Source organism: Rhinoraja longicauda, chromosome 2 (assembly GCF_053455715.1).
Source record: "Rhinoraja longicauda isolate Sanriku21f chromosome 2, sRhiLon1.1, whole genome shotgun sequence".
Classification (NCBI taxonomy): Eukaryota; Metazoa; Chordata; class Chondrichthyes; order Rajiformes; family Arhynchobatidae; genus Rhinoraja; species Rhinoraja longicauda.
Window position 1 is genome coordinate 50,974,907 of NC_135954.1, and position 26,804 is coordinate 51,001,710.

Here is a 26,804-nt window from a genome sequence, read left to right on the forward strand (position 1 = left end):
AAGTTATGGCAATGAAATTTGCCTTTACTTACAAATGAAGCCAAGGATACAATGTATTGTAACGTATGTTTTTCTTACATAACGCACGTCGCGGTGTCCACTCAGATGGATGCAGTATTCTACTACATGATCAGGTGAATGAAGTGGAAACGGTGTTTGCAATTTTATTGTTCCAAGTGGTATTCATAAACAGAAAGGAATAAGAAATATGTGCACTTACTGTGCCAAACAGGTCACTGGTGGACACCATGCAACAACCGTTACACAAAATGTATTTGTGTATTCTGATGCCTTTTTTGGAAACTTGCCATCAATATGCTATCTTTTCTTATTTTTTGTTGATACTATGTTAGTCATGAACCCAATAAAGTGCTTGTCAACTTTTTGGAAGAAATTTGAAATTTGACCCCCTATGTCACATTATTGTGTGCCAGTATTGTAAAAATACACATATAATAAACCATCAGAGGTAAAAGAAATGTGATAGAAATGGGAATAAAAACAGACATTTGGGCGATCCAGCTACCACAGAGATCATATTATGGACTCTACTTTGGTAATTAACCTGACAATAACATTTACTGTACTGTATAAATAAGAGCAGGTAAAGGCAGTCCCCTTGTTACTGCAAGGTTTGCTTCTAGAGAACTATTTGTTACCCAAACTGTTTGTAAGTCGGAATTGAGCAAAATCCTGTATGGGAGAGGATCACAGAGACGGCTGTGACAGGAGAGCAAGCATGGTAAGGAAGAGCTGCAATCAGCGAGTGAGTCTGCTCAGTTTAGTTCAGTGACACAGGCCCTTTGGTCCACTGACCAATGATCACTTGTACACAGTTCTACCCTACACCTTGGGGACAATTTACAGAAATCAATTAACCTAGAAACCTGCACGTCTTTGGAATATGGGAGGAAACTGGAGCACCTGGAGAAAACTCACAGGGAGAACGTACAAATTCCATACAGACAGCATCTGTAGTCAAGATCGAACCCAGGTGCTGTAAAGTGTCAACTCTACCCCTGCGCCACTGTGCTCAGTTTACCCAGCTCTGCATGGCTCAGTCTCCCAAACATTCATTTGTTGTCCATAGGTTGGATGCTCATAACTTGGGAAAAATTATTTGACTCCATGAGTTTTGACTATCATTTACTGAGTTATGAATGATTTTTGATGCACTTCATATACCCGTCACTTTCCTATATCTGCAAGTATCTTGGTTAACAAAAATCTATTAACATATTGAAAATAGTTGCTTTTTGCAGTTGTTATTTCGAAGCATCAACCATCTTTTAGGTGTGTAGCAGATTTTCCTAAATGGACTCCTGTAGGCCTTGCTTGAATATTTGAATTTGCAGAGTCCCCAGTAGTTGATTCTGCTATCGGCGGGTATCATTTGTCTTCATAGCCCATTAATTCCCTTAATATATATATATATTTTTTCAAATTGCCCCTTCTAAATTTCAGGGAATACAATCCTACATTGTACAACACTAATACAGAATTCTACAGATGCTGGAAAGCAGAAAATGTTGGAAATAATCAGCAGGTATGGCAGCATCTGTAGACCTGGCGTTAATATTTCAGGTCAATGAACTTTCATCTGAATTGAAAAAAGTTCAAAATGAATTAGTGTTAAAGAAATAACTACAGAGAAATGAGTTTGGAGGAAGGAATGGCAAAGCAAGGCCTGTGAAAGGGTAAAGGTAAGAGATTAAAAAGCAAAAGACAGTACATGACAAAAGTGGATGGAAATGAAATGAGGAAAGAAACAGAAAATGAATTTAGAGGTGGGCTCACTGTGTATTTCAGAATTGTAATGTCAAACTTTTAAATTCAAAGTTGAGTCCAGGGGTTTGTAACACACCTTTTTGAAAAATGAGATGTTGTTCCCTCAAGCTTTATTCTAGAAATGTGGGAGACTGAAAACAGGAAGATTGTGGTTGAAAATTCATACTAATGCGATAAATGAAGGTTTGTTGTAAGGGAACACGAGCAACAAATAAAACACAGTCGAACGTGCAAAGGAAGTTGCCATATCACATGGAAGAATAATTTGAGAAGAGTCAGAATGTTGCAAATGGGGAAAAAAGCAAATATTACATAACATGCCCTAGTTTATAAGGAACTGTGGGAAGGGGTTAGATATTTGAGGAGTGGAGCAGGATAGTGTGCAACCAATGGAAATGTTCAGGCATGTGAATTTTCCACGTATTTCTGCGTTTTTAAAATCCATTTTCCGCGCTTTTTGCATGATTTCCGCATTTTTCACTTTGCCAAAATTGCGTTTATCCATGGAGAAATCAGATCGGGAAAAAAACGAAAATAAACTATGTAATGAACACTAGGGTTCCGCTAGAAGTAGCTAGGGGTTCTGCGAGAAATGCCCTGGATGTCTCCCCGAAAATGTGGTACCTAGGCTGGGCAAGGCAGCCAATCTCGACCTAATTACAACTTCCACGGCCGATCGGTGGGTTGAATTTGCAGCCTGCGGCCGGGGCTCTGGAACTCCAGCCCAGCTGGAGCCAGCAAATCTATCCCCATAGCCGACTTCCTTGGCCGGCTGGATAAATCAGCAAAGCTCTGAAACCAAGAGTGCCAGAAAATCAGTGGTGGAACTATAATGAGTAAATATTTTTAAATTTAAGTGCAAGATTATTTAACTAAATTAATTAAGACTGGGTTAAAATATAAAACACAGCAGAAAAGCCAATTACCACCTTTGCGGGCTGATTATCAATTAATGTGCAAATTTACTTCAAAAAGTGTTATTAGTATACAGTGAAATATTCACATTATTTTGTAATGTCCGTTTTTAGTTTGAAATGCACTAAAAGAGGTTTGAAACCGGTAATTTTCTGTGCCAATTTTCCAATTTTTTGAACCCCGCTGTATGCCTCGCGTAAGCGCTCAACTCTTTTCTTTTTTTTCCTCACCCACATGCCTGAATGTTGATCAATGATGAAGCGATTACATTCAGAGACTTAGAACAATGCAGAGGCTTCTTCTCCAAGGTCGCCATCTTGTTGTGGTGGGGAAACATGTATGTGCCTAAGATACCAAGAGCTAAACCATCTGGTGTTGTGCTCCTAGCAGGATCACCTTTGGCAGTCAGATTGAGGGGGAGGTTCCTGACAAAGCACGGCCGAAGAAGAACTCAGTGGTGAAACAGGTGGCTAGCCCGTAGGTGTGAAGGCAAAAAAGAGCTATAAGCTGAGGTTGACTTTGCTTGGTTGGAGCAAGAGAGAGATATTAACATACAATTTTCATTTCATCTACCTTTTTGAATATTGGGATAATGTGAGCATTTTCACGATGAAGATTGTAACAATCTTCATACTTGAACTGCATATAGTTATATTAATAGTAATGGCAATTTTTTTCACATTTTCTTTTTGGTTTCTTCATTAATAATAATCCTGTTACAATTTATTGAATTTGAATTTTTTTCATTTGACTGGTAGAGATATGAACAATTTCTATATTTAGCAATGGTTTTATTGCTCTGAACTTTTAGTTATAAGCTGAAAAGTAAGTATTTTGTGTTACGTACAGGCTACCTTATCAGCCTTTGCAGGTATATTCAAATAATCATTGGCCACTATATACATTAAAATTAGGTAGGGCTGTTACTTCAGCATTTGTCATCATTCGCTAGAAAATATTTTGCAAAAAATTATGTATTATAAAAAATGACTCCTAATTTGTCTTAATAATTCATACTTTATTTTTTAAAAGTCATCTATTATTTGCAGTCAATAAACTATAGGGAAAATCTATTCACATTTTGAAGTCTAAAGTTTTCTTGATTCATTAAGTTATTTTTTTTTTATGGTGCTGTAATGTTGGTTTTGACTGCATTGAGCCAACATAGCTATGTTAATGAAGTAGTTCAAACAATTAATTATTTTCAACATGATGCAGGTCTGGACTCTTGTGGCTGGATATGTATTGGCAGTTTCATTTAAGTGGAATACGAAAACCGAACGTTTTCTCAAAACAATCTCTGTTCCAGTTTGGACAGTGCTTCTCTTTTATTTGGGTAAGAATTTTTTTTTCTTAAAATTTCCAAGTGGAGAATCCTTCAATCTCAATCCCAGTTTAACCAAGTAATTCTTGAGTGTGAATGATGGGGGAAATGGGAAGAATTATTCATCTTTGTCGCCTCTGGAAGAAGATTGTGCAAGAAATTGCATTTTATTTGGAAAATTCCAAAAGTTACAAATTTAAGTATAGATCTACCACTGATTTTCCGGCACCCTTGGCTCCAGAGTTTTTCTGGATTATCCCTTTGCCAGACCAACAGATGTCACGACCTCCGAGAGGAGTCCAACGGTACTGGAATAGTCTGCCAGGCAGCCGAGGAGCTGAGATATCGTCCCGCAAAGTCGTCCTCAAGTCGGCTATGCGAGCAGATCTGTCTCCTCCGGCTGGGTCGGAGTTACAACCGCAGGGCTCAAATTCAACCTGCCAATTGGCTGCAGAAGTTGGCTATGGGAACAGATCTACCTGCTCTGGCCAGGCCAGAATTCTAGAGCCTCAGCCGTAGGCGGCAAATTCAACCCGCCGAAAAACCCGATAAGGTCGAGATTGCTGCCTCACCCGGCCTAGGTGCCATATTTACAGGGGGACTTCCGGGGGGGGATTTCAAGTGCACTCTAGTAATTTTGTCCTCATTAAACGAAATGCCAGACCACCAGATGCCGGAAAATTGGTGGTGTACCTGTACCTCAGAAATGTTTAAGTATTGTAGAATAAATGTCATCTCGTCAGAATTAACTTTATGATGAAATCCAGTTTTAGGAAATCTATTGTACATTGATCTGTTAATATTTCTTGAATTATACTTATGGATTAAGTAACAAATAGCTAAGAACAATATCAAAATAATGATAAAAACTCAAAAATAAAAGTACCATTTGCCTTTCTGTTTGTTTGCACAAATTAAGTGTGCGCTTCATCACAGCTCTACGGCAACATTCTGTAGCGCAAGTCAAATCCAAATACTATCCACCACCACATTTGTTTTTAATTGAGGTGTACTGTAACGTGACACATTATGCATTTTTATAAATAATCGTTATATTTAAAATGTAATTTTCCATATATTTCAAACGCCGTACTTTCAATATTGCTCATTTATTCTTGATTCTTGGTCCTCCAAAGAATACACTTTGGTTTCACAGTGTATTTCCTTGACCTCAACTCCTGTATCTATTTTTAAATTTTCTGTAAACTTAACAAACTTATTATTGTTTCTAAATCATTTTGGTAGATAAGGACATGAGCCCAAACACTGGGCATATTTTCCAGAGACTAATGTAATTGTATTCACAAGTAATGTATTCTCAATTCTAATTACATTTGTTATCTTGTTTCACATCCTTCCCAGATTTTCTTGTAGGATTTACATAATGAAAGCCTTTGTAAGGCCCCATGTGAAAGCTAATTGTTAAAATGAGTGGTAATTATGATGGGTTTTGGGAGTCTTAAGAAAACAATTTTGTTTCTAATCCCCTTATATTCTTGAATCCATAGTGAATGTTCAAGTTCATTTATTAAATTTTCCTTGCAGCATCAATTGCTGGAGCTTGGCGAATTCCAGTTTTTGTGGTGATTGTCATCCTGCTGGTAATGGGGGCATTTCAGGAAGGGACAGGAAATGGCACTGGTAAGTTGATGCTCTTTAGCACCATGCCATGCAAAGTGGCTTTTATTTAAATTTATAAGTAACCATTATATATGTGTTGAAATATGTCATTAAGGTTGTTAACCAATACTGAGCCTATTTTTAGTTTAGTTTAGAGATACAGCATGAGAATAGGCCCACTTTCACAGTCCCTACACATTACAGGCAATTAACGGCAAAGCCATCAGAAAGCCAATTAACTTACAAACTTGCAAGTCTTTGGGATGTGGGAAGAAGCCCACGTGGTAACAGGGAGAACATATAAACTGCACACAGGTTGCACCCGAGGTCAGAATGGAAATTGGGTCTCTGGCGCTGGATGGTAGCAGCTCAACCAAATGCATCACTGTGCTGCCTTTTTGTTTTGTGTATGAACATAATTGTATGTTCCAGAGCTTTGCTGGTGATGAATCAAAGGATGTACTGTTTATCTGTAATGGTACTTTTGCTCACGTTGAACAAAATATCTGGATCATTGATTTGCCATAAGTGAATAAGTTAAATTGTGTTTTTATTTGAAGTTATCTATTGATTGACGTGAAAGGTTTACTCTAGTCACGAATGTTTCCAACCCTGCTAATTGTATCCAGCAATTGCTTTTATTCGATTCTTCATATAGTTGTTTTTTAACTAACTCATACGACTTAACATTTACAAATGTTTTTAATGGATGTTGTTCAGGTTTGTGAAGAGAGAATGACTGGGGTGTGAGCGTTCGTTGATTACGTTGGATGCTTTCACAAGGCAGCGCGGTGTAAATTAAGTTGATGGGGGTGGGGGGGGGGGGGGGGGAACAACTGGTTTGCTTGTGTTCACAACTTTCTGCAATTTCTTGCGGATTTGGGCAGAACAGTTGCCATACCAGGCAGTGATGCATCGATGAATCTGATGGTTAGGACTTAATTCCACCACTGCTACCTCCATTCCTCGTGTATTGTTGGAAAACCAGCTGCTACACAGGACCCCTAGTTGATGACAGGACCATCCAACCTATAAACTGGCTTTCTAGATTCAGCTGATGTAAACTCCAGGGAGTATGGAATGAGGGAGGTGATTCTAGGTGGTGGCCTCATAGCAGTGAAATCTAGACCATTAAGATGATCTCTGATTTTTTTGAGAATAGAATCGGAATGCGAAGATAGGGTGTAATTTTATTATTTGTTTTTTTGAAAATCTACACACAGACAGAAAATTGCTTAGTGTCCAAATTTTTACTGCAGTCTCTCTATGGCCTGTAAGTGTACAGATAGCTGCAGTTGTTGATTTTCTTTCATAACTTGCAGAATGTACTCAGTCTTGTTTCCAATGTTGTGTTGTGTTCAGGTTGGCTTCTGATTTGTTCCTTGTGTTGTGCAGGTTTAGAGCTGTTTGGTCAGATGTTTCAAATTGTTACAAGTACCGTCAATATGGCAGTATCCATGACCGGATTCTCGACTCGAGAGGACCATCCAGCAAAACTATTATCAGGTGATTAACTCTACTCGGCATGTTTGAAATATAGAAAGAAAATGCGATAAGTTGCAGCATAATTTCTTCCCCATCTAAATCCCGTTCTTCCTTTTGGCCCATACGTTTCTAAACCTTTCCTATCCATGTACCTGTTCAAATGCCTTTTAAAGGTGGACACAAAATGCTGGAGTAATTCAGCGGGACAGGCAACATTTCTGGAGAGAAGGAATGGGTGGCTTTTCGGGTCGAGACTCATCTTCAGACTGAACAGACTTCCATCAGTCTGAAGAAGGGTCTCGACCCGAAATGTCACCCATTCCTTCTCTCCAGAGATGCTGCCTGTCGCGCTAAATTACTCTAGTATTTTGTGTCTACCTTTAAACCAACATCTGCAGTTCTTTACTAAATGTCTTTTAAAGGTTGTTTTATCTGCCACAACAACTTCCTCTAACAGCTCATTTCATATGCCCACTGCCCTCTGTATGAACAAATTGTCCCACAAACACTTTTCCCTCTCACCTTTAACTTATTTCTAGTTCTTAATTCACTTAACCTTTAAGAAAGATTATGTGCATTCACTCTATCTATTCTTGGCGATATCCTCATAAATTTTCTCTGTGCTTTTTACAGCTTAATGACATATTTCCTATACTTGGGTGACCTAGACTGAACACAATATTCTAAATGTGTCCTCACCATTGTCTTGTACAAATATTATATGATGTTCTAACCTCTATACTCGGTACCCTAAATGATGAAAGCTAGCAGGCCAAAAGCTACTTTTGCCACCCTATCTATTTATGATGCCACTTTCAAGGATCTATGTACTTGTATTCCCAGATCCCCATTTGTATTTCAACGCTCTTCAGGGGCCTACCATTCATTATGAAGATCCTGTCCTTGTTTGACTTACCAAAATTACTTCCAATTTGCCTGGCCCGACTGCCTAAAATTAGTGTTCATCACATTGTATTCAGATTTGATGATTTTCTATGTCTTTTTATAAGCTTCTGTAAACTAATCATATTCGGTTCCCCAAATGTTTTCCAATTGAAATGTTCCAGCATTGATATCTTCCTCGAAGGTATCACAAAATGCTGGAGTAATTCAGCGGGTCAGGCAGCATCTCAGGAGAGAAGGAATGGGTGATGTTTCGGGTCGAGACCCTTCCTCAATGAGTTGGAAATTTACAGATCGAGTCATACAAATTTCAGGAATTCCTCTGTTAATTATCCAATGTATGTTTATTTTCCCCAGTCAGTAGTAGAATAATTAAAGTCTCCCATTATCACTGTAATGGATATCCTTGTCACTATTACTGTGACTGTATCATGATCCCAATGTTACTTAAGTCTGCAGCTCCTTCCTCAATAACCTCTATCTATGCTCCTGTACTCCAAATCCTATTTGGTCCACTGCAAATTTCCCTGCTGCTTGATCCTTCCTCCTTTGGACGTTTTTAATTCTAATATTCCCTTTTGCATTCTTCATTCTGCTGCTAACTCTCCCAATTATTTTATCCTCCACAAAATCACCAGTTCTCTGAGGATATTAGTCTCAGCCCCTTTACGGTGATTAAATTATATAAATCTCTTCTGCCTCAGAGCTGTTTCTAGTGCCTTTTATAATCTGACTCCACCATATAGCATTGTTTCTGAAGCTAACAATGACTTCTCATGTATTACTGTTTTCTAAACTTATTGGCAAGTGTCAGCAGTAGTATCCTTAGATTACTTTAAGGCACAAGGTGCTGGAGTAACCCAGCGGGTCAGGCAGCATCTCTGGAGAACATGGATAGGTGACGATTCGGGTCGGGACCCTTCAGACTGATTCTGATGAGTGGGGTGGGGCAGAAAGCTGGAAGAGAGCAGAGGCAGGACAAAGACTGGTGAGTGATCGGTGGATACAGGTGAGGTGGTTTTTGATAGACAGATAGTTGAACAAAGGCCAGAGATGAAAAGACAAAAGGTGTGAAATAAGTAAAGAGGAAGTGCAAAGTGTGAAACCAGAGGAAAGAATATAGGTGGGAGGGGGGAGGAGAAATAAGTGTGTGTCCATGAGGCACAGGGAAGGGAGGTTGGGGAATAAAGGGAAGGGGGGGTGAGAAGGGGCAAGGTTGTAGCTGGGTTATCTAAAATTAGATAATTCAATGTTCATATTTTGGAGGCATTTATTTCAAACTTCTTGGCTTCCAAAATTTAGCCTGAAGGGATTCCCATTTTTTCAATGTCTTTCGTTCCAGGCAGAAGCTTGATATCTGGCTGTTTCACCTATTCACAGCAAAATGTTCATCACACATTTAGAAATTACAAATTTGACAAATATTTTTCTTGATTTAGTTATTTTCATGCTTTGAATCTGAATTAGTTATATTTTAGGCATTATTTTTGGTACTTAGTGTTCCCATCACCAATTCAATCAAGCAATAATCTTTTTTTCTCTCTAGGGTCTGCTGAATCTGGAGACTTGAGCTCTTCTTCCTCCACATCTTCAACTACGTACACTCCATTAAGAATACCAAGACCTGGAACTGTGCCATTTGCAAAAAAGAAGAAAACAAGTGCCATCTATTTTGTGATGCTTGCTTGGGCAATTGGTGTTGTGCAGATCTGGCTGAATCTTTGGATATTGGAGCTGCTCCCAGTACCGGTGGCTGGTAATATATTTCATATGATGTCTCCATTATTTTTTTCTAACTTGACTTTCTGCACACCTTTTCTTCACTCTACCATCAGTAATGTACTTTGCTCTCCAGGCTCATGCATCATAGAATCCCCTTTTCTCGAGCCATTGATAATTCAACATGAAATGGTGTTGGAATTTTATGTTCTTGAAATTAAACTATGTGTGCTCCCAGGTAACTGGTTGATGTTAGATTGTTAGCTAGAGCACCTGAATGGTATTGATAAAACTCTCTATAATGGTATTAGTTGTTAAGAAGATTACTTTCATTGATAAACAGTGATCTGATACAAGTTCCACTTGGAGTCCAATTTCCTATGCTAAGACAGCACCCCAAACCAAAGATGTGGTCAATTTTACTTAAGTGAAGCAAGGCCTGGTTAAAGGATATTGAGACACTGACATATACCAGTACAGGATCCATCCCCCAATGCTTTGAAAGAAAGCCTCTTGCTGATTATTTGAAGACTCCCCCTCCCATTTGTCCATGAAACTGTGAGGCACTATCATGCAATCTGAGAACAATAAGGCTGCTGCACCAGACTTACCAGCTGGTGTACAAGATTAAAGGAAAAAGAACTGTTACAGAATCTGGTATAGCAGGAAGTGAAGAAAGCCAATGGAATGTTGGCCTTCATAACAAGACGAGTTGAGTATAGGAGCAAAGAGGTCCTTCTACAGTTGTACCGGGCCCTGGTGAGACCGCACTTGGAGTACTGTGTGCAGTTTTGGTCTACAAATTTGAGGAAGGATATTCTTGCTATTGAGGGCGTGCAGCGTAGGTTCACTAGGTTAATTCCCGGAATGGCGGGACTGTCGTATGTTGAAAGGCTGGAGCAATTAGGCTTGTATACACTGGAATTTAGAAGGATGAGGGGGGATCTTATTGAAACATATAAGATAATTAGGGGATTGGACACATTAGAGGCAGGAAACATGTTCCCAATGTTGGGGGAGTCCAGAACAAGGGGCCACAGTTTAAGAATAAGGGGTAGGCCATTTAGAACGGAGATGAGGAAGAACTTTTTCAGTCAGAGAGTGGTGAAGGTGTGGAATTCTCTGCCTCAGAAGGCAGTGGAGGCCAGTTCGTTGGATGCTTTCAAGAGAGAGCTGGATAGAGCTCTTAAGGATAGCAGAGTGAGGGGGTATGGGGAGAAGGCAGGAACGGGGTACTGATTGAGAGTGATCAGCCATGATCGCATTGAATGGCGGTGCTGGCTCGAAGGGCTGAATGGCCTACTCCTGCACCTATTGTCTATTGTCTATTGAAACATGTTCCCAATGTTGGGGGAGTCCAGAACCAGGGGCCACAGTTAAAGAATAAGGGGTAGGCCATTTAGAACGGAGATGAGGAAAAACTTTTTCAGTCAGAGAGTTGTGAATCTGTGGAATTCTCTGCCTCAGAAGGCAGTGTAGGCCAATTCTCTGAATGCATTCAAGAGAGAGAGCTAGATAGAGCTCTTGAGGATAGCGGAGTCAGAGGGTATGGCGAGAAGGCAGGAACGGGGTACTGATTGAGAATGATCAGCCATGATCACATTGAATGGCGGTGCTGGCTCGAAGGGCCGAATGGCCTACTCCTGCACGTATTGTCTATTGTCTATAAAGACAAGATGCGAGTACACTTGAGAAAAGTCAACATTGTTATAGTCTTTAGTCATAGGAGCAGAATTAGGCCATCAGCCCATCAAGTTTACTCCACCATTCAATCATGGCTGAACTATCTTACCCTCTCAACCATATTCTCTTGCCGTCTGAAGAAGGGTCTTGACCCGAAACGTCACCCATTCCTTCTCTCCCGAGATGCTGCCTGACCTGCTGAGTTACTCCAGCATTTTGTGAATAAAAACCTTTGATTTGTACCAGCATCTGCAGTTATCTTCTTATACTATTCTCTTGCCTTCTCCCCATAACATTTGACACCCTTATTAATCTCGAACTTGTCAATCTCTGCTTTAAAAATACCCCAAAATACCCAAACCTCCATTTCCCTTTGTTGGAAAAAAGATGGACTATGGAAATTGTTGAGTAATTGCCTGCTTTTCTACAACAGGAAAAAAACTAATTTTCTGGATTCCCCAAAGGATATGATTTATCCTTGCTGAGAAAATCATTCCAGATTCTCATTCCAGATTCTCATTGCAGATTCAGATTATCACACAGGACAAGGATGTGATCTTCATTGTCTGCAAATCCATGAAAATTATTGGAAGAAGATCTCGAACTGTGTGTAGATTTTAGGGAGATTCTGACTCAATCAGTTTATTTGAGCAAAGTGCTGGCCAGAATGATCATTTTACTATCACTAGTATCACTACATCATTTTATAACCTTAAAATACAGCAGATCTCGCAAATAAACAGGAAATGCTAGACGAAAGTCACAGAGCATCTTTGCAGAGAGGAAGGTATGATGAAGCTTTCAGTCAGTTATCTTTTTTACATTTCCGTCATTCTCTATTTTTATCCCATTTCTGGCCTCCCTTTTCTATGTTCTTGAATAAATTATCACATCCAAATCTGTCCATCTGCTCAACTATGAATCACAGCCAAAAAAAGTCTTTCTTGAAGAGTTTAACTGTCACACTTTCATTCTCTCTTCTTGCAAATGTACTCTTTAATCTGACTTACTGCAATTTACTTTGTGTGCCTCTCTTCCAGCTAGGCATGATTTTCCTTGCTTTGTTCCTGTTTTAGCTATTTGTATCTTAAGATATGTTCCTTGTATTGGTCTTGCACCTTTATCTCCAGAATCAATCAAGGAGGTGCATATTCATGTATCACACCAATATATTGTGTTTTGTCAACATCATTCAAAGTCAAACGGTTGGATTATATATGAATGCTGGTGACAGTTTGAACTCTACTTCGGCTTCATGGCGGCTTTTCAACTGGTTTATTTAATACCCAGTCCTAGATAAGTCCCATTTTTCTCTATTTAATTAGTGAAAAGTCTGTGATCATCACATCAATTCCGCAGTTGTTGTTTCAGATCTAGCTCAATTGATTGCTCTCCACTATTAACTCAAAGATAAACTTCCATCATTTCCAATGAAAAGACTGCCACATTTGGAACACATTGGCCTACCGATTCCTGTCATAGCCTACTATGATGACTATCCCTAATCGGCTTCTGTCTATCCAAATGCATATACATGTTATCCTTTAGAATCCAGTAACTTACTTACCACAGATGTTAGACTCACTGGTATCTAGTTCCCAGCCTTATCCTTGTAGCCCTTCTTAAATAGAGGCATAATATTAACCACACTCCAGTTATCCAGCACCTCACCCATGTCTAACGATGATTTGTATATATCCGTCAGCGCTTCTGCAATTTCTTCTCTAGCTTCCCATGGTTTCCTTTTCTATATCTGATCAGGTCCTGGAGATTAATCTACTTTTATGCACGTTAGGATGTTCACCCATAATAAAGGCTGTCCTCAATCTATTCTCTCTCTAGCAACCTTTCGCTTAATGTACATAAAATATATTTGTATTCTCCTTAATCTTATCTGCCAGAGCTTTCTCTTGCCCTCATTTGGCCTCCAAATTTATTCCTTAAATATGTTCGACAGACCCCCAAATTCTCCAGGGATACATGTGATCTTGACTGCCTATACCTGGGCCATGCTTCCACTGACCATAGCCTTAATTTTTCTCGTCATCCAGGCTTCCATACGCCCACTTGCCTTGCCCTTATGATTGCAGTTATGATTGAAATAGAGGACTATTTGTGCATTACAAAAACTGACATTGTTGGATACTGTTTATCATGTTCATTGTAATATGTTTATGGTGTTTTCTCAATTTTTATTTTACAGTTTGGGGGCTTAAGAAATTGATCCTACGTTTTGGATTGATTAACTTTGCGGAGAGACACATTAATAGTTATTGGAAGATTCTGTCATCCTTTGCTAAGGACAGGCAAGATGCTCTCGCTCCAGGACCTATACGAGGACTTGGAAGAATTGTTCTAAAAGCTGATAGTAAGGTACGTTTTGCGCAACGTGTTCTTCTAACAAGACTATTTTAGCTTGTAAACCGGTTTGCCTGGCTGACCAGAACAGGTAGGATGTTTCTGTTACTGCTCTTGAGGAAATCACTTGAGCACAAGAACTGAATTCCTGATTGGTTTAAACCACCTAAATTAATGCCATTTCTACCTGCAAGTGATTTTAATCATGTATAAATGGTTCAAAATTAAATTATTTTAAAAGTAAAAGATCTATATAAGGCTCTGGTGAACAATAATTAAATGGTTACCTGAATTAATATAATATGTGCATTTCAGAGTTGACTTTAGTTTGGTATCTGCTTCCCATTTTTATCTTTCTATTGTTTATTAAAGTAAGAATTGATAGCTTTAAAATAAACTTTTTATTAACATCCACAACAAATTTTGAGCTTAATTCTCCAAAATCTACCTTCATCTTTGCAAAATGAGCCATTTTTGATGAAAGCTTATGATTGTATATTCATCATATCGTTCTAGCCAAAAGTTGTTCTAGCTAAGAATTAACGACCTGCTTCAATATTTGTCTCTGATTTCTTTTTCCAACTTATTCAAAAAATCTATTGAAGGGCCCACTGTATTTGTTGATGAGTCAATATGGCCGTTCGCAGGATGTTCTTGCACACATGTGCATTTTAAGTTCAGTACTGTATGTGTATGTATATTAGATCTTTATTTTCTGTATTATTAACTTAAATTATGCTTTCACCTGGATTATCCCAATAATCACTGACCTTCTGTTACCATTAACTTGAAGATCCATTCGGATCTCTCAAAACCTCCTATATAGCCTCCATATTGTTCATAATTGCCATCACAATGAAAATAATTAACTTTGAGCTGACTAATTTTCCTTTTTTTATGAACTTGCACTCCCTCCCCTGGTTTCAAGTTTATGTCACGGTGGCACATTTTCTAGGTTCAGCTTATTGACATCTTCCTTAAACCTCCTTTTCTGTAAAGTGAACAAACTTTTGATTTTTAATCTGCACAGTGCTTGGATAACTTAAACCGAGTAGTTACTCAATTGCTGTTGCCTGTGCTGTTTCTAAATGTGAATATCTTTACAATAGTATGCCACCCAATATCATAAACAGTCTAAATATGATTAAATCTGTGCCTTGTTTGGATATATGCTCTAATTACCCTTTCCTGAATTTCTATAACCCCTGTAAACCTAGAACCATTTAGATGATACTACTCGAAGGTATTTATTCACAAAGTGCTGGAGTAACTCAGCAGGTCAGGCAGCATCTCAGGAGAGAAGGAATGGGTGATGTTTCGGGTTTATCTCTATGAGCATCATACCAGCAAAGAAATTTAACTAATGTAGATTGCTGCAGTTCCGTTCACAGTAATCTATTGGTTCAGCCATATCACAAAGCTTGCGATTAGTCTTCCTACATTTTTGTTTGGCAAGCTATCATGATTGTTACTACAATCTAAAATCATAACCTGACAAGTTCATCCCTTTTTAACAACTCTCAGATACCTCCTCCTACTTATCCTTGGACCATGACCCCACCGACGAGCACCAGACCTTAATCATCAACACTATCACGGACCTCACCAAATCCAGCGCTCTACCCTCTAATGCCTACAACCTTATCGTTCCCCAGCCCCGCACTGCCCGATTTTACCTTCTACCTAAAATCCATAAACTGAACTGTCCCGGCAGACCCATTGTTTCTGCCTGTTCATGTCTCACCGAACTCATTTCCACCTACCTTGACTCCATCCTATTCCCCCCCTGGTCAAATCCCTCCCTACCTATGTCCAAGACACCTCACATGCTCTCCGTCTCCTCGATAACTTCCGGTTTCCAGGCCCCCACTCCCTCATCTTTACCATGGATGTCCAGCCACTCTACACTTCCATCCCCCACAAGGATGGTCTTGAAGCCCTCCGTTTCTTCCTCGGCTGTAGAACTAGCCAATCCCCATCTACTGACACTCTCCTCCGCCGAGCAGAGCTGGTTCTTACCCTTAACAACTTCTCCTTTGACTCCTCCCACTTCCTCCGAACCAGAGGCATAGCTATGGGCACTCGCATGGGCCCTAGCTATGCCTGCCTCTGGAACAATCCCTGTTCCAGAGGTACACTGGCCCCATCCCCGAACTCTACCTCCGCTACATCGACAACTGCATTGGTGCTACCTCTTGTACCCATGCAGAACTCACTGACTTCATACACTTCACTACCAATTTCCATCCTGCTCTTAAATATACTTGGACTATCTCCGACATCTCCCTACCGTTTCTGGACCTCACCATCTCCATCACAGGAGGCAGACTAGTGACTGACATCTCCTACAAACCCACTGACTCCCACAGCTATCTGGACTACACGTCTTCCCACCTTGTCCCCTCCAAAAAGTCTATCCCCTCCTCCCAATTCCTCCGTCTACGTCGCATCTGCGCCCGGGATGAGGTGTTTCACACTAGGGCATCAGAGATGTCCTCATTCTTCAGGAAACGGGGCTTCCCCTCTTCCATTATAGATGAGGCTCTCACTAGTGCCTCCTCTATGTCCCGAAGCTCCGCTCTTGCTCCCCCTCCCCCCATTCGTAACAAGGACAGAATCCCCCTCGTTCTCACCTTCTACCCCATCAGCCAGCGTATCCAACAAATCATCCTCCAACATTTCCGTCACCTCCAACGGGACCCCACTACTGGCCACATCTTCCCATCTCCTCCCCTTTCTGCGTTCCGCAGAGACCGTTCCCTCCGTAACTCCCTGGTCCACTCGTTCCTTCCTACACAAACCACCCCCTCCCCGGGCACTTTCCCCTGCAACCGCAGGAGATGCAACACCTGTCCCTTTACCTCCCCCCTCAATTCCATCCAAGGACCCAAACAGTCTTTCCAGGTGAGACAGAGGTTCACCTGCACCTCCTTCAACCTCATCTATTGTATCCGCTGCTCTAGATGTCAACTTCTCTACTTTGGCGAGACCAAATGCAGGCTCGGCGATCGTTTCGCTTAACACCTTCGCTCAGTCCGCCTTAACCAACCTGATCTCCCGGTGGCTGAGCACTTCAACTCCCACTCCCAGTCTGACTTTTCTGTCTTGGGCCTCCTCCAGTGCCATAGTGAGGTCCACCAGAAATTGGAGGAACAGCGCCTCATATTTTGCTTGGGCAGCTTGCAGCCCAGCAATATGAACATTGACTTCTCCAACTTTAGATAATTCCTCTGTCCCTCTCTTCCCCTCCCCCTTTCCAGTTCTCCCTCTATCTTCCTGTCTCCACCTATATCCTTTCTTTGTCCCGCCCCCCTGATATCAGTCTGAAGAAGGATCTCGACCCGAAACGTCACCCATTCCTTCTCTCCTGAGATGCTGCCTGACCTGCTGAGTTACTCCAGCATTTTGTAATACCTTCTCTTTTTAACAGGTACATTTTCGTGAATGTAGTAAATTTCTTAGACCAAAATGCTTTCCCATTAGTCCAAGGTACCATCTTTACCAAGTCAAACTAAGTGGATACAAGGCAAACATGTTTGAAAGGAATAGTGAGTTTGAACTTGGGATTTCCTTGCTTCTTGTGTAGGTCTGTTGGAGATTGATTGACTGAGATTATCTACAACTCTTATAACCATGTGACTACTCGGATAGTAAAAGACACACTGCATGTTGCTAATCCTATATTCCAACCTTTGGGAAGAAACCATTCTTTGATTGCAAGTGCTAACTGGAAGCAAGAGTATGAGCCAGAGGTTGGACTCATGATACTTTTTCCATTCCATTACCTGCAGCAGCAGATATCAATAGAATTGAATGTCAAGGGATTAACCAGAAACATTTAGCAACCAAAGACGATTATCACTTCTCCCACTTTTCTTTTCCAAGTATTTTGTTTATATCTAAGTGAAAGAAATGGAACAGATACTGGGCTCACCTGTTTTAAGTTGTGCTGATTATCTCCATGCAGAATTTAGTTTGTTATGTGAGCTCCTTGCCTGTTCTTGGTTAATGCTCCTTTCCGCAGTGATTACAAAAAAAACCTTTGTGTAAGTTGAATAGGTAAGATTTTCATTTACCTAAACTGCCTTTATTATCTTTTGTAATGTGAATTGTTTTAATCGGTAACTCCAATTTGTTCTTCTTCCAAAAGCTGTGGCATTGGCTTAATAAGCAGGTAACTAGTAGGCTGCTGTATCAGATTCAACGCTTGCTGCTTCAATTTGTTCGCTCATTGATTTAAGCATGGATTGTGTAATTTGACATTTTTATTGGACTCAAGTACTTTTTCATTGTTTGCAGCAAGGTTTCCAAGTACATTTCAAGAGATTGTCTTGATTTAAATCATGGAAGGTTTGATATATATATATTTCTACCAAAGAAAAATGAGAATATCTGAAATTAATGTCAAGAGTGTTTAGTTGTCATATGTAAGAAAAATGGAACAATTCTTTCTTGCAGCATAACAGGCCTGTAAATGCAATATAAATAAATAATATGATGAATTCAAATTCAATAAATTAATAACCACAATATCAGTGAAAAAATATCTGAAGTCCTTAGTGCAACCAAAGAAGTTCATAGTTGAGGTTGGTGTTCTATAGTATTCAAATGCCTGATGGTTGTTGGGCAGAAGCTATTCTTGAACCTTGTGGTCACAGTTTGCAGACTCTTATATCTTCTTCCTGATGGTTGGAATGAAATGAGAATGGAATGGTTAGAGTGAATGGGATTTGATGATACAGCCTTTTTGAGGTGTTTTAAGCCAGTAGTTCAAGACTTTGAGTGATACACCTTTGTTCATGAATTTTTCCCATCCTTCTGTTGAACAGTTTAAAAATATTCTCATTGTTCTTCTATCACCATAAGTATTTCCTGTTAGATTTTTTTTTGAACATGGGCAAATGTTGAAGATCAGATGCATCCAGCAGCACTTCCAGAAAATTGTTACATGCTATTAAAGGGCTAGTTGCCTACAAGAAGGGCAAATATTAACAGACTAACATTTATCTCCAACTGTTAAATGCTTATCTAATGTAACTTCAGCAAATTTTGGTGTATTATAGATGAAAAGCTATTCTATTTAATCAGTTGAGTACACATTTGGACTGTACTGAGTCAGTGATTTATTTCAAAGAAATAACAGTGCCATGCGAAGGAAATAGATTTGACCATTTTGATGTACTTTAGATTTTTAATTTTTACTTTCTGCTTGCATTGCTTATGTGCATGAATGTTCTACTTCCTTTCATTGTTAATTGGTGACATTTGTTCCTTACATTCTAGCAGCCTTAAATAGTGATAGTTTGTTTTGTTTATGATACTGACTGATTCAACATGAAGAAATCTGTGCTATTTGAAAAGCAATTACAACTGTTGATTACAGGTGTTTTATGAAAAGTATATCTCAAATTAGTTTATGCATCAGAATCATTTATATATAGGAGATACATTGTTGTACAATCCAAGTATACATTAACCAAATGAGTGGATATGTTTGCCTTAATGTACTTGATATGTATGTCCGATGGAAGAGCACTTGTTAAAAGTAACACCTCTTCTAACCTCATCTACTACATCTGGTATCTGGTGTTCCCAAATTGGCCTGCTGTGCACAGAAGCTCGGTGACCATTTCAACAAACACGCTCAGTCCGCCAAGGCTTATTGCATCTCCCAGTTGCTAACCATTTTAACTCCCCTTTGCATTCCTTAAATGATCTTTCTGTCTTTTTGTTTGTGAGGCCACACACAAACTGGAGGAGCCGCACCTCATATTCCGCTTGCATAGCTTACAACCCAACAGTATGAATACGATACGATTCAACTTTATTTATCCCAGGAGGGAAATTGGTCTGTCAACAGTCATAAAACACAAGATATATGAAACATGAAATTAAAGTGACATGGGAAGTCCGGGATTGGGGATGTGCAAGATTGGAGGGGGTGGGGTGGGGGGGTGGGGGGAGAGAGAATCAGTCTACCCCATGACAGAAGAGGGAGGAGTTGTACAGTTTGATAGCCACAGGGAAAAAGGATCTCCTGTGGCGTTCAGTGCTACATCTTGGTGGAACCATTCTTTTGTTGAAGGTGCTCAGGTTGACTAGCGTGTCGTGGAGGGGGTGAGCTGTATTGTCCAAGATGCTCTGCAGTTTGATAAGAATCCTCCTCTCCAAGACCACCTCCCATGAATCCAACTCCACCCCCAGGACGGAGCCAGCCTTCCTGATGAGCTTCTTAATTCTGTTGGCGTCCGCGGCCTTCGCCTTGCTACTCCAGCACACGACAGCGAAGAAGATGGCACTGGCCACCACCAATTGATAGAACATCTGCAGCATCTTACGGCAGACATTGAGAGCGGAGCCCCCTCAGAAAGTACAGAGGGCTCTGTCCCTTATACGGTGCCTCAGAGTTCCTAGACCAGTCCAGTTTACTGTCCAGGTAAACTCCAAAGTACTTGTACTCCTTGGTAAACTGCACATCCACACCCTTGATGGAGACAGGGGACAGGGGTCCCCTCACTGATGCAGCCCACAATTGCAGTCATCCGAAAACTTCCGCGGTGGCAGGAGTCCGAGTTGTATCTGAAGTCCAAGGTATAGATGGTGAACAGGAAGGGAGAGAGGTGCATTCCCTGTGGGGCCCCTGTGTTGTTCACTACCATGTCCGAGACACAGTTCTGTAGCCTGACATACTGTAGTCGTTCAGTCAGGTAGTTGGTGATATTGAATGAACCAATTTTAGGTAACTAACAAAATCCCTCCCTTCTCCCCTCCCCTTCAAAAAGACATTCCTTCCGCTGGCTTCACAATTTGCAACACTTCAATCTTTATCTCACATCTTTTGCCTTTTAATCTCTGGCCTTTGTCCAACCATCTGCCAATCAAGAAAACCCCCTTAACCTGTATCCACCTATTTCCTGCCAGGCTGGTGGCCCTCCTCTCTTCCAGCTTTCTTCACTCCTCACCTCAATCAGTCTGAAGATGGGCCCCGACTCAAAACATCACCTATCCATGTTCTCCACAAATGCTGCCTTACCTGCTGAATTATTATGGGTTACTCTAGCACTGTGTCTTTTTTTTCCCCTTTATGGAGGACGGATTTTGTGTATAATATGTAGCTTGTGTGTGATTTTGTTTTCATCAGTCTGGTTTCCTCAGGATCACTATCAAAGGTCATTGCTTTGTTAGTCATTTAATTTAGCTTAGAGATACAGCATGGAAACGGGCACTTCCTAATCAGATGTGCAGCACTTTGGTCAACGTGGGTTGTTTTTAAATGTGCTATACAAATAAAATTGACTTGACTTGACTTCCGCCCACCCACCAAGTGCATGCTGACTATTCATCTCTCATTCACACTTGTTCTATGTCACCCCATTTTCTCATCCACTGTCTACACACTAGGAGCAATTTTTAGAGAGGCCAATTAATTTACAAACCTGCATGTCTTTGGGTTGTGGGAGAAAATCGAGGAACCCGGAGGAAACTCGTGCGACCACAGGGCACGCGCAAACTCCACACAAACAGCACCCGAAGTCAGGATTGAATCTGGGTCTCTGGCACTCTATCAGCTGCGTCACTGCTGCCCTACATTTGTTACAGTTATCATCAAATGTTATCCAGAATCTGCTCTTTCCCTGATCATTATCTATTTCTGAGAGGGATAGGGAGTTTAGGCTGTACAATTTATTACAAGATCTACAAACATAAATTACATAGTTATAGCACAAGTTTCTGCATGTTTTAAAAACAGTATTTAGACTGTTTCTCAATCATGTTATTACTTTGCTTTTTCTTTCAGATCATCTTTTGTCTCGAGAAATCATTGGATAAACTGATCAGCATTTTTATCATCTTTTTATTGGTAATGGGAACATTACTCTTGGCTCTCCTCTTAACTGCAAAGGTAAAGATACATGCACTTTGTAAAAAGAAATACATGGGAAACATTGTATTCTTCAAATCTGAGATTCCTAAACTGAGGGTGGCAAGATAAATCTTGTAGTTATGCAAGAGAAATTGTGCAATCGCAATTTATTAGCTGTGTTTACTTGTGAAGAAGAAAGGCTGATGGGACAGGGAAAGGACATAAGATTGCAGGGCAAGGGAGGTTGAATGATTGATCATGTGATTGATTAAACCAATGATCGGATTAAAGTGTAAACGGATGATAATTGCCATTTAAGGGATTACAATGTAAACCATACTGCCAAGTGGGTGGGGGCATTTAGTAAATCCAGAAGGGGGTGTGCAATAAAGACAGGTTTGGTCCTCTATTCCTTAGTTATGTAGCATTCTGAATATACTTTCTACCTTTTTGTACTGAAGTATATAAACTCTTCCTCTAACATTGCCTCATTTTTTATCCACAGTAGTGGTAGAAATCCTGGATCTTAATGTATGTCTCAATATTTAAAAGATCAGCTTACCTCCATAATCTCTAGCCTGGATAAGTAATTCACAGCAAGTGACCAATGCAAGCTCTCTTATGATTGGTTTACCAGATATGTTTCCACATTTTGCCTATCATAATCAAATTAGTAAACCAATCATAAGATTGACCAATAACTTGCCTTAGTCATTTGCTGATGAAACCCTGATCTATGATTCTATTACCTGCTGACTCAACTATTCCAATACTGTCTTGAATAATTACCTATATTCACCCTTCAACAACAGCTCTCCCAAAACTATCCAATCCCTCATCATCTTGATCCACCTTTATCCCTCTGACCTCCATTATCAGGCTATCAACAATTCTATATTAAAATTTTCAACCTCTTGTCCAAATCCCTTCAGGCTTTGGCTAAACCTTTCTTTGCAATCCACTATAATTCTTGAAAACACAAGAAGTAGAAGTAGGCCATTTGGCCAGTTGAATTTATTCTGCATCTTTGTTGAATTCACAAAAATTAATGAGATTGGAGATGCTGTGTTTTGAATGTGGTCTCCCATTTGAATTCTCCCATCCCTTAATTCTCTTAGCCAATAATTCTATCGACCTCACCTTTGAATGTACTCTATAACTGAGCATTCAGGCTATCAATCTAAACTTTTCCCGATGGCACATGATGTCAGATTTTGTCTTAGCCCTATGCTGTGCTTTGAATATGTTATCACATCAAATGTTCATTTTATCTGATCAGCGAAGAACTACTTATGATAATAATGCGAGTCTATTTGGGGAAGTATTTTAATAGTACATTCAAGGGTAAGGGGCAAAATTTAGTAAGATATCCAGACTTCTATTGTACATCTCCTGATTAACAACCAAAGGATCATTTGTGAATCCTTGTAGTATCAAAGGTTATCTGCTTGAAGCTGTGTTTGTGAGACATCTCTCTCTCTTTGGAAAGTTGATGGGAAGAAGGTATAAAGTCAAGTGTTGCATCTTCCACAGTCGTATGGCAAAGTCATATGAAAATGGATGTCATAGAGTCATAGAGTCCTACAGCACAGAAAGAGGCCCTTCGGCCCATCGTGTCCGTGCCGCCCGTTACCAAACACAGTCTAATTTTAATCCCATTGTGTTAATGAAGATGGACCACTGGATCAGGAAGTCAAACTGGGAACAGTTCATAGTTTTCCAAATCACCTTCATGACCCTTCCAATACTTTTCCCCAACTCCTTCCATCTCCATCCATGGTATTGTGGTCCTGGTTCTATCTATACACCTAAGGAGAACAATGTCCTTCACGGTATTCAAAACAGAATTCCAGTTAGAAATACAGAACTGCATTACTTAATCTACATCAACTATCTAGTTGTCATCCATTCTGTCTCTACCTCCTTTGGGATGACCTCCTCCAGAAATGTGCTTTGCCTATGGCACTCAACCTTGTGGATGCACTGGATGAATACCGGCTGCTGCTTGGGACCTAAAATTTAGAACTTGAGCTCTTTCAGTTGAAGATATTTCCTGCACCTGTGAATGTCCAGCATGCCAGAAGTTTTGTAGATTTCCCACGTGGCACATTCAATGTGATGTCCTGCCAAGTTTCTGTTTACTAAAAGAATAACCAATAATCCACTAGGTCGCTCAGGTTAATGCAGTCTTATCATGGCTGTTTACCTTCTGTTTAAATAAAACATTGACATACTCTTCCCAATTTAACCCTTTTTTTTTACATACAGGAAAGAGATAGCTGATTTATTCTTCCTAATTTTCTAGTGTTTTTAATTTAATCTACCACTCTATCTCAGAAAGCTTGTCAACTTGCCCATGAGCAACAGGTTTCTTCACAAGTCTCCATGTCATGTTGAGACCTTTAACTGCCAGTAGACTTCAACTTTAAATGACTCTAGAAAGCACCAATTGTTTGTACCAATAACAAATAGATTTCAAATTTAAGGCAGTGTCTTCATTCAATATGATACAATATTCAATAAATACAAATTTGGTCATGGCTTCATTTATAGGAAAAAATGAATAGAAATGAATTTTAGAATCTTGATTTTTGTTTTATTTACTCCTTGGCTCTGAAAGTCACTATACTTTTGCAGGTTCATGAAGAAAGTGTTCACATGATCAAAGTCACCAGCAATCTGATAAATGAGACTGTTGCTAACCATCCAGAATGGGCAAAGTAAGCAATAAAATCAATAACAACAAAATCAAACACACTTTTTGGTTATTTATAATTGTGTATTTCCTGTCTCTCCATTGCATCAACATAATCCTAGATACAGATGGGATTTATAATTTATCAAGGTCTCTAAAATATAAAGTTTTGGCAAGTTAGTTGAGCTGAAGGAAGATGAAAGCTCTAGGAGCAAATTATGATTCTCAGGGCAGTGAGGGAAGAAATTGTCATGGTCTTAAACATAAGAAGTTTGTATTTTGGAATTCTGCCAAAGGTGCAGAGTGGCAAATGTGGTAAACATTTGGGCGACAAATTGGCCTGCAATTTTTATTATCTTTGTTCGCAAAATGTCTGAAGTTTCTAACTCTATGTGAAACTGCCATTTGTTCAGAAAATAAGTAGCACAAGTCTTCGAAGGAAGAATTATGATTGATAAATCTTAATAAATTTTGAGTAGGAAAATAACTGCAGATGCTGGTACAAATCGAAGGTATCACAAAAAGCTGGAGTAACTCAGCGGGTCGGGCAGCATCTCAGGAGAGAAGGAATGGGTGATGTTTTGATAATAGAAATTTAGTACAAGATACTACGATGCTTTGGAGATGCAAGAAAATAGCCTGTTAGCAATAAAAGAAGGATCTATGCATTTATAAGAGGCATTAGCTGCAAAGTAAGAAAGTTATTAAATCTTCCAATCTGGTTGGATTTTGACTGATGGTAACGCTTTTGCAACATGAACGTTATTGAAACACAACAATGTAGGGAATGAGGAATGAAGGGTTTGGTTAGTGAGGGAAATGAGAGAATCAGGAATGGCTGTCTTTTGTACTGAGAAGGTAAAGGTGGAGAATTAATTGTTGAAAGTCATGAAAAGTCTGTGCTACCAGTTAGTAACCAAAGAGAAAATGTGGCTAAGATATGCATTTTGATTTTTTTTGACATATTGGAAATGTTGAGAGCACGTTTCCCAAATAAAGTAAGGTGTGATGGTAATTTTAACAAATAACTTTAAGGCATTTTAACTATTAAAACTTGCCCGATATTACCTGACTTTATATAATTTTCTTGTATTTGTTAAATCGATATATAATTATATAATGAACCTTAGAATTGCTAATATTGATGAATGTGTGCAACAACTGAGTGATGCGATTTTATTTTTGTGTATTCGGCGTTCTACAATTTTGATCTAACTTTTTGATACCTTCATTTGTTTCAGCTGGCTGCCTGAGGCCCAGGTGATACAGAAGGCACTAAATTCTGCTGCTAACAATGTGTACCAGTATGGGAGAGAGTGGATAACACACAAGGTGGAATTTTGATTCCTGATATCTGAATTTTATGTGTGCTTAATTTCATCAAAGATTGTCACAAACAGTATTCCTCAGAGTGGTATTAGCTTGGATTCCCACCAAGGATATTTAACTTTTGATCATTTGCTATAGAGGAAGCCGATGACCAGTTTAAGAGCAGAACTGTGGGTAATCTTAACCTGTTGAGGAGTACAATCATAAATAGCAATATGAAGATCTTGAACAGTATTGCAGCAAGCTTTATTTTCTTCAAATTTCATGTTACTATGCACCTTTGTCATTTTTCACATTCCCCAAAAACGAGAAACAAAAGTAAAAATTGAATTATATAAAATTATTTTGGTTGTCTTTATTGTCAATGATTATTCCAAATGAAACGGATTAGAATTTTAGAGGTGGGGGAAGGTTGGAGCAAACATCTTGGCCACCTATTTGTCTTAATTGTGGCCTCCTTTGGCCATAAATATCAATGGTATACCTTGTTTTTCTGACTGTTGTCTGCAAACAAATGGATAAATAATTTAACGACTACTGTTTCTTCAGTCGGAACAAGGGTCTGGTATACTACTTTGGTTTCAACCGAATGCTCCAGTTTCCACTCCACACCCCCTCATTCTAAGAAGTGCAAGTTGGTAGGTTAATTGGCCAATGTAAATTGCCAATAGTGTATGGTTGAGTAATAGAATCTGAGGGAGTTGATGAGTTTGTGGGGAGAATGAAAACAATGGAAATAATGTAGGGTTAATGTAAAATAGGTGGTTGATGGTTGACATGAACTTGCTGGGCTGAAGGGCCTGCTTCCTTGTTATAATCTCTCTATCCTAAAGTTACATAAACAACAAAAGCATAAAGTAATTAAGGCTGAAGGTCTTGGATAGTATACCAAGCTTTCCTCTCTCATCTTAGTCCAATCACTATGTTTTCAATCAACATTAAACATTGAATAGTCGACTGGAAGGATAGGATAGTCGACTGTTTCTGACCCTCTTATTGATCCCGGCTTTTTCTTGAGTCTTAGTCCAAGGCACAATCAATAATCTTAGTACAAATTGGCTTCTGGTTTCAGAGCAGTATCTTCCATGTAGTCTAGAAAGGTGACTTTATTTAAATACAGT

At 39.5% G+C, this 26,804-nt stretch overlaps 1 protein-coding gene across 2 annotated transcripts in view; it reads left to right on the forward strand.

Moving 5' to 3' along the window:
- Positions 1–26,804, forward strand: part of tmem245 (transmembrane protein 245) — a 94,210-nt gene that overhangs the window by 21,801 nt on the left and 45,605 nt on the right. Inside the window, exons 2-10 of one of the 2 annotated variants that reach the window (XM_078418953.1) lie at positions 3,922–4,039; positions 5,573–5,668; positions 7,043–7,153; positions 9,582–9,791; positions 13,641–13,810; positions 17,946–17,969; positions 21,594–21,698; positions 24,297–24,379; positions 25,596–25,686. In XM_078418953.1, the coding sequence (XP_078275079.1) occupies positions 3,922–4,039; positions 5,573–5,668; positions 7,043–7,153; positions 9,582–9,791; positions 13,641–13,810; positions 17,946–17,969; positions 21,594–21,698; positions 24,297–24,379; positions 25,596–25,686 (1,008 nt within the window). The remainder of the gene's footprint in view (positions 1–3,921; positions 4,040–5,572; positions 5,669–7,042; positions 7,154–9,581; positions 9,792–13,640; positions 13,811–17,945; positions 17,970–21,593; positions 21,699–24,296; positions 24,380–25,595; positions 25,687–26,804) is intronic. The other variant, XM_078418960.1, reaches the window with a different exon arrangement.